The 9,216-nt window shown below is 34.3% G+C and overlaps 1 protein-coding gene across 1 annotated transcript in view; it reads right to left on the bottom strand.

The window, feature by feature from the left end:
• Positions 1–258: 258 nt before the first annotated feature.
• The window catches only part of LOC139308645 (cullin-9-like), a 51,092-nt gene continuing 42,134 nt past the window's right edge, over positions 259–9,216 (bottom strand). Inside the window, exons 35-41 of the mRNA XM_070932336.1 lie at positions 8,822–8,915; positions 8,182–8,256; positions 7,655–7,765; positions 5,783–5,900; positions 3,483–3,616; positions 3,210–3,301; positions 259–1,775 (exon numbers count right to left, since the gene is read on the bottom strand). Coding sequence (XP_070788437.1) covers positions 1,568–1,775; positions 3,210–3,301; positions 3,483–3,616; positions 5,783–5,900; positions 7,655–7,765; positions 8,182–8,256; positions 8,822–8,915 — 832 coding nt within the window. The 3' untranslated portion in view covers positions 259–1,567. The remainder of the gene's footprint in view (positions 1,776–3,209; positions 3,302–3,482; positions 3,617–5,782; positions 5,901–7,654; positions 7,766–8,181; positions 8,257–8,821; positions 8,916–9,216) is intronic.

The raw sequence follows: 9,216 nt of genomic DNA, 5'->3' as shown, positions 1-9,216 counted from the left end.
TTGCTCTAGTCTGTAGAGTGTAAAAGATGGATATTGTGACATTGCACATACAATCCTGTTCTCTGTAAACGATGAAGTATTAGAAATCTGCTGAGCTGGAGAAACTGAGAAAATGGCATCATGGCAAATGTTTCTTTTAACTAGATACTCCCAAGATTATGGGGCTTCTCCCAAAAACCAACTTCCCATTCTCATTTAACATTTTGGTACTAAGAAAGAATAGCAAAGCAGAATCAAAGAAAAGCATATAAAAAGACAAACAGAAGAAAACCAGTTTATTTCATAAACAGAAGTTGTATAATTTTTGGGTTCTTTTTCATTTTCAAGAAAAAAGAAAGCATAATACTCCGAACAATTTTAGCTCTTGCATACACATACACACACATATATGTATGTATACATATGTTTATATTGTATATATGAACCCTTTGAACTTCTATATCCTGCGGAATTCCCACCTGCAGAGTGCATTCCAAATGGCAAAAGAACATTAAAGAAAAAAAATATCTTCATGAAAGAGTTCCATACAAAATACAAAACCATTTCAGTTCAAAACATAAGCAATCTACAGATGTATCCAACAGGGCCATAGTAGGGCATTTTAACCAAATTTGGGAGTTGTTTTACTTTAAAAAAAAAACACCAGCTTACCAACATTCATAAGCAAGCATTATATGCAAGCGTGCAACCGCATGTATGCACACAAGCACACACAATTTTTGCCCAAATGAAATGCAATTCAAGTGATTCACGCACAATCTCCTAAATTGCCCTTTTCACTAATTAGAGAATATCATTGTCCCTGGCACTGAATCTTATAGAATAATTTATATTGAAATGAAATCAAAATCTCCGTTCATTGTTTTGGAGCTGTGTTAGAATGGAAATGAAAATTGTTCAGACAGACAAGCCCCTTAGAGACTTTGCATATTTATGTACATTTGTGTAGATACACACGCACACATTCATGCTTCCATGTATTTACTGTATGAATCGCTATTGAAGAACAAAACTGAACTGGCACTCATAAATAAGGCTGTATTGCTATTAGGTCCTAGAATTTTAACTCAATGCTGGGCAAAATAATAAAGTCAAATATATTTATCAAATAAAACCTCTGCGTAAGTATTAGCTAATGGGCAATAAGGTACAGGGAATATGGGAAGGGATGATGTGCAAACTTTCACATAAATGGATGATATACAGTGCTCTCTTAAAATTGAAGCCTGCATTGGAGTTTTAGGCAATGGTCTTTTTTCTAGACTGGAGCCTAGTCTTATTCCCTAAGAAAGTTTGCAGTCCTGCAGCCCCACTGCTCCCCAGCTTTTTCATTTGTTTATTTGGCTAATGAACTTTGTATGTAATCAGGCACTGTGAATTTTCCAACAGCCACAAAGATCTATCTCAAAGAGAAGGTGCCCTTAATTGTAAACGATCATATAATTGACTCCCAATTAACTGAAATTCTCTCCCTGCCGTTTGTGACAATGATAGTAGCAGAATTAGCAGGGACAAGGTTGCCTGAAGCTTCCTCTTCTTCAGAATTTGGGAAGTCCAAAGGTGAACCCTAATCAAATGGTTCATCTTCATCGTCAAAAAAAAAGCAATCTCTCTCTAGATTTTCTGATTCATCATCATAAGAAATATCATCATCATCATCAAGGTCTTCATCATCATATTCTTCTTGCCACTCTGGAACATACTCATCTTCCTCATCTTCCTCTTTGCCCCCATCATCTGTATCAGGTGAATCAGATCCTTCATAAAAAATCAGCCTGTGCAGAAACAAATTTAGTGTCATTTTACTTTTGCCTTACAGTAGTCTTCTAAATTCCAACAGGATACATTGAATCAAGCTTGATTTACACCCCAATATGTTTGACATGAGCTAATAAGAACTTTCCTCAATAGAAATTTCTTGATTAGCTATTGGGGGTCCCTAAATCATATTTTTGGGGGTCACCCCAGAAGCTTCCATGGATGTTGCTGTTAAAATTCACTAGTATTGATTTCTACTGATTTTTAGCAAGGGACAAGTGAACTATAGAATGGATAGGCTTACTGAATATAAAACCATTTTTAAAAGGTTTTCTAAAATTGGGCAAACCAAAAGTAAGAAATGGACTTTCTATTTACATGACATGATGACACTGCCTTCAGCTACTTGAAAGTAATACCCTGTTTTCCCCAAAATAAGACATTGAGCGCATGGCAATAAGGCCAAGTGCTTATTTCAGGGTTCAAAAAAATATAAGACAGGGTCTTATTTCGGGAAAACACGGTATAATTCATAAACATAAACAGACTACCTGCCTCTGCTTTAAATGCTAACATTCACAATTAATATACCAGATTTTCTAAACTGTAACAGAATTCAACTCCGTATTTGTTTTTACCAATGTTATTTTAAGAGATGCAAGAGGTTACAGTTACACTGACACTACGAAGAACTGGAGAAATGATAATAATACATTACATTACTCAAGGAGCAGCAAAAATATGGCTGCTTTTGTCACTCCCAAAATCTTGTTTGTTCCAAATCTATATACATCAGATCACTGATTTAAATACCTGACATTCAAATCTACCTGGCTTGTTATAGAAAATATAAAGTTATTTTATATGTAGAAGAAGGAAATCATCTCCTGATTGACAGAAAGAACTTTGATATAGGTAATCCTCAATTTCCGACTGGTTGCATAGAGACCGTTTGAAATTAAACAGATCTCCCTCAGGATACTTTCAACTCAATTCTGCAGGTCTGACAGTCGTCCCCCCTCTGGTCAAGTGATCAGACATCGGCCTTCGGCAACTGGCTTGCATTTACAGCCATTTGAAGCATCCAAATGGACATGTTTTGAGACAGTTTTGTTGAAAACTGATATTTACCTCAAGTTTTCAGTAAAGTCAGCCTATAGCAAACAATAGATTTTCTTTTTGACAGCAGCATTTTGCTTAACAATCATCACATTAAGGGACATAAGATCAGATCAGTCATAGCTGGCCCACTTTTGGACTATCACAATTTATGATTGTAATGGGTAGACTCCACTATAGTCATAAATCAATTTGTATGAGGACCACTGAGAAATACCATTTATTTAAATAGTTGCTGGCATGCTTGAATTAGGCTCCTCTTAGCCAGACTTCTTCTCACTAGAAATCTGAAACCCGTCTTACTATTCACATATCCCCGTAAGAAAACTTACTGTTTATAAGCAGAAGTGCCATTAAGTACATTGGATAATTTAATCCCCCCCTGTTCGGAGCTTTGTCGAGTTTGGAATCCCACTCTGAAATCCTGCAACAAAATAAAAATTGAAAGGATATAACAAGATGCTGGAAACAGAGATCACTCTCCTAAAGAAAATGGAACCATTAAGAACCTAGATATAATGATTTAGCACATTTCTTTTTGCTGCAATACTGAATTGGCAAAAATACATTTACTACCATATATATCTTGTGTAGGCAGGTATTACCTGAGTAGCATGATGCAGAATTGACAGGAGCCGTTCTTGGATCCTTCGAGCCAACTCTAAACCGATATTAAAATGCTTCGCTTTGAGCAACCGAATGGAAGAGGCAAGATCTTGGCAGTGTAACAGCATCTCCTCTGAAAGAAAACCCAGATCCATTTCCAAACTGTAGCACTTGTGAATGAATGAATCCAAGTGTAAAAACAAAAATGAAATAAACTTGCTATAAAACGAAATTAATTCATCAGAAATATTACTTCAAATCACATTTGAAAAGGAATGGATGTTAGATCCTTATGAAATCCTTATGAAATGTTAAAGCTTTTTAACTTATATCATTCAGTGTTGTTTTTTACATCCTTGTTTTAGTTTAAATAATATGCTAATATAATCTCATGAAGAAATCTTATAAAGGTGTCTATGTGATTCTGACATATTCTTAAAAATATGGAATCTGTCATCTCATGTAAAAGCATGGCCATCAAGGTCAGATTAAGTTATTTTATTTAATAAAGGTACACATAAAGAAATGGTTTAAAAAATGTTTAGAAAATGAAGCAAAATTTATTATTTAGTTGACTGATATATTGGAAGGAAGCAGTGGTTAGAAATGTGCCAGGAGAAGCTGTGGTCAAGTCCAAAAGGGCAGCATTAAAGGGTTCAAATGTCTCTACACTAATGTTCAACGTATAGAAAAAACAGAGGGGACTGAAGTCATATGGCAAATACAACATTGTTAAGAGTTTCTGATGGGATTGAATTTATAATTGGAACTCCTGGAAACATAATAAGTTCAAAGAAAATTAAAAAACAATAAAGGGGGTGAGAGAATTGAATTATATATAAACCATGCACGGCATAAAGGGCAAAAACGCTGCTGAAAGCTTCTGAAGGTCTATAAGTCAAAGAGAAACAATAGATACTTTTGTGGGTGTGTATTATAGGCCACTCAGTGAAAAGGAAGATATAGATAAAATATTTGCAAATCAGATGGCAAAGGTGTCCTGGAAACACACTGAGAAATTTAAACTACTCTGATATGAACTGGATATATCACATTCTGCAATAAGTAGATTTAGGATCTTCTTGCAAACAACTCCAAAAGGTGGAGGATGAAGCTAAACAACTGTCTATACTGGAGTTATTACTACTAACAGGACTGAGGATCTGGAAACTTTAGGATCCTTGGAATCCTTTTTGAAATGGCTATTTTTTCTAGTAATTAAAAAATAGTATGTTTTCCATTTAACAGTTTCATGTATTTCAAGAAAAGACAAATTGCTGTGCACAATTTTATATATTGTTATTATGTGATTGACTATGTGATATATTTTGGTGATTTATCTTAATTTATTACCTTAATTTGAGAGAATTATTTTTCTGTTTATTTGCTTTTCTTTTTGTTTGAATATTTCTTTTTGTTTTTCAATATTGTTTTTGTATTCATGTGTTTTAGAAAATTGCAATAAGTTTTTGTAAAAAGGCAAAGAGCTTTAGGTCTCTGAGCCTAGAAATACAGCAGATGATACTTTTATGCAACTGGAAAGAACTTTATTTTTTATTTTAAGGAATGAATCCAGGATATGAGTTTAACTAATTCTGGAAAGTCTGTGTTCTAAAAATGAGATGGAATATGCTGCTATATAATCCAGAGTTAATAAGCTTAATGACTGAAAAAATATTACTTATAGATACTTATTATTCCTATTAGTTTTTATTTTGTCAAATTTAGTTTATATAATACCATTTTTCCTTAACTATATAAACACTATCCCTTTTGTTGGTGATGATAAGATTTTTTTTAAAAAAAAAAAATTAAAAAAGGAAGAGCCCCGGCCTACATACTAACAATCTAAAGGTTATAGGTGCTTCAACAAAATTGCTATAAACTGAAAAAAGTTTTCATACTATTTCGCTTTCAATAAATTCTAAATTAGTTTAAAAGAACAATGCAAAATGATTAAATTTACATTACTCCTAGGTTTTTTAATTTGGATACTATGCATTTATCTACAAATAATCCATATATCCCCTTTCCTCAGTCTTTACCATTTATTGAATAAAACACAAGTCTTCTTGGCCACTACAATGAAGATACAGAAAAAAGTGTGGAAAAAATAAATGAGTCACAATAGTTATTGTCTCAGCATACTGAAGAACTTGCAGACATGGGTGAGCTGTACAGGTAGCAATAAGGAAATATTATTATGACAACTGATGCTCTCCATATTACGAATATTGCCAGTATTCTCTGAACTTGTCTCAAAGAAATGACTGTTATTTGCATGTCACTAATGGCTCACCCAATAGGATCTGCAAAGCATTAGTATGCAGCTCCAGATTCTCAGATTGTTGTTCCATGATATCCATTTTTTCTGTGTCTTGGTTATAGTAGCTGTAGATGCAGGAATATGCCAGGACCTGAAATATATCATGTATCACAATGCATATAAATCACAGATTCCAGTTAGAACCTTTCCAATAGGGGAATGGTTTCACTAGGAGCAGAGAGAGAAGGTAATGACTCGTCATTCCCACAACTCTGCTCCTTTCCTCTGATATTCTCCTAGAAGAGAATTAGAATGAAGTAAATTGGAAAAAGCTTGTTATAACATAGTACCACCTTCCTACCTAGAGCAGGAGAGAAAAAGAATATTTCATACCTCAAATTTAAAGCATAGGTGCTTGGAGTTGGAGGGAAATAATGCTAAGGTAAATGTCCATGTTTTTGTATTATTTCTTTCATGAACATAGTTATGGAACATCCATAGAATGACAAAGGCTTTGTAACAAGAATCCAAAGAAAAATTAAGAATGAAAAAGCATTCTGGAGTTGTTGTTTTTTCTGAAAGCCACTATAGATTCTTCTAAGGTATCTTCTAAAGAAATGTCTATGGACATTTTCAGTTATCCAGGTCACGGTTGTCCCAAAGGTGCTTTTTCAAGAGGCAAATGGACTTTCTTGTTTTTCTTTGAAGAGTTTGCTTCTCATCCAAGAAGCTTCTTCACCTCTGACTGGATCCTTCCATTCCCTACCACCCAGTCAGAGCTGAAGAAGCTTCTTGGATGAGAAGTGAAACATCTTCAAAGAAAAACAAGAAAGTCCAGTTGCTTCTTGGAAAAACACTTTTGGGACTTCCAAAGAAATGCATTTTCTGTATCATAAAAACAATGTTGAATATGACATAGAACACCAGTGCAGAAATCTGCTCACTAAATACCTAGATTTTTTTGGGAATGTCAATGTCAAGAGGGTCCCCAATGGATTTTTCAAAAGTTTTGATACAGACCCTTACCAAAAGCTCCTGAACAACCTTAACATCTACATCATAAGAGGACAGATGCTGTAATAGTAACTGAATAGAAAATAGAGTAGGAATAAATGGAAAATCTTCACAAGGAAAGTTCTTCAAAATGAGGTCCCTGGCTAGCGTTAGGAGTGTTACATTTTAATTTTTTAATGGGAACTAAGCAAGCAGATATTGATTCTAAAACAGATTATGGAATATTTCTGGACAGCTCAATGAAAATTTCAACCCAGGCAAATTCCAAAGTTGGAATTATTAGGAAAAGAACTGAAACACTTGGTGTCTTATGTAGAAGAAGCGTTATCATAGCATTTCTTTTTAAAACTTCACTGAAATGAACAATAGGTTGACAGTTTGGTAGGTAGGTAGGTAGGAAGGAAGGAAGGGTTGATTGATTTAGAAATCTGCAGAGAAATAATCTTGAAAAAATTAGGGAGAAAATTATATCTCAAATTTAAAGTAATGGCTGAATTGTTTCAGAATAAATCAGGGCACATTCATGATTACTATGCTTTGAATGTAAATTTGACAAAATACTATTTAGGCTTTGAACAGAATGAAAGTGTCCACAAATACTTTATTATTCTGCATTCTACTGAATTAAAATATCATGTTGCAATAACATTTTAGCCTCTTAATTTTACACTGTTCTCCCATTCCATTTTTTTTCAATTACTTTTATTTCCACTCTTCCATTTACATGCTGACCATCCAATAGCGTTCTATGCACATGATGTGGACCTCCTCTGTTACACTTTCTACATCCTTTGTGGGGCTATAAAAAGTATAAAATAAAAAAAAGCAGACTTGAAAAGAAGGGGACAATGCTGCAGAAAAACGGAGCATACATTGAAAGATGGGACTTACTTTTCGTGCCTGTTCCAGCATTTTGCAGGCATCAACAACAAAAGTCAAGGTCCGAATCTGTGGCACATCACTGACAGTGGAAACTCTACTGCGTAAGTTCATAGCAAATTCCTGAAATTGATGAGAACTGCATCAGTTTTCCTGATGTCTACTCTTATTTACTGCATTACTTGAAAAAAATATATGTCTTTTTATGTATATAAAACTTCTAGGGTAATATTGAAAAAACGTTGAGGAGGATAACTTGCAGAACATTTACAACAAAATGAAAAAGGACATGAGCTCTACTTTCCTGCTAAAATGCAGAAAATACGAGGGAAAGGTGAGTTCTTTTCTAGTAACAAGATTTAATTTCATTTATTGGTTTTGAAACAAAACAATCGATCTTCCTAAATTGCCTTTTCATGTGATGATATACTACTGTTCTCAATGACTCGAATGGCCTATAGCTAAATATTCTAAGATGACCAATGCATAAAAGTACATGGTTAATGAAGCAGATTCAACTAAAGAATAGTGATCCTGACCTTTGCTTTATGATGAAAAATGCACCTTTCATTATAGTCTTGGAAACGCTTTTCCTGTCGAGCTGCTTTGCTTACCTGAAGGAGAGAGATGGAATGCAGTTATTCAAAGTAACAGCGAACATTATTTCTTTTAAAATTACTTAAGCTGTTCATATAATTTGGATTTTATACATACATTGGAAAAGAAGTCCAAAATTACAGATGTAATTATACTTCTAAAATGTATAAGTTGGTAACTGATATACAGTATAATGATAAAAAACAAAAGTAATATTACAGTAGAACCTCTGGTCACAACCATAATTTGTTCTGTAACTTTGGTCGCAAACCGATTTGGTTGTTTCCTGAACCTACTTTTGCAAATTTGGCGCTTAGAAAAAAAAATGGCATGGAAGGGGAAATTGGTTGCTTAAAAAAAAAAAATGTGATTTATTTTTTTTTTTGATCGGAACCCGATTTGGTTGTGGTCAGAAGCGTTCATGACCAGAGATTCTACTGTATTTACCAAAGGCCAGGATATACAAACAAAAAACAAAAAAAACTGGACTTGCTTTAGATTAAAAAAATATCATATTACTACTTATATTTCCTTAGAAAAAAATATTCCTATATCAGGCTTGTCTTTTGCACAAACACTCACCATGGCAGAGCAGTTGTAGTAGTCCTTATGCGTTGGTTTCCAAGGTTTCAGGCAACGCCAACAAAATCCATGGTTACATTTGGCACAAGTCATACTGCATATAATGGGGATGAGGGCCATTAGTAAGATGTAGCCACCAACTTCATGCTTTGGATCATTAATGTGAAAAGTAACTTTAGGGCTGTTTTAGCTAAGTACACGCTAATGAGCAAGATCCAGGTCCCTCCACAAAGAATCGTCATCTGACAAGACCCAATAGAAAAGTTTTTTTCTGCCACAGTACCCACCGTTTGGAACTTAATTTCCCTGGGGGACAGATTGGCCACGACCTTATTGGTCTTCTGGAACGTTCTAATCCATGGCTTTTCCATTTGGCTTGAATCTAGTAACACAGA

Source organism: Pituophis catenifer, unplaced genomic scaffold (genome assembly GCF_029215685.1).
Source record: "Pituophis catenifer annectens isolate HBS135680 unplaced genomic scaffold, rPitCat1.0.hap2 SCAF_1, whole genome shotgun sequence".
NCBI classification, from domain to species: domain Eukaryota; kingdom Metazoa; phylum Chordata; class Lepidosauria; order Squamata; family Colubridae; genus Pituophis; species Pituophis catenifer.
The sequence above is the reverse complement of the archived record's forward strand: the minus strand, read 5'-3'. Positions and strand labels throughout refer to the sequence as shown.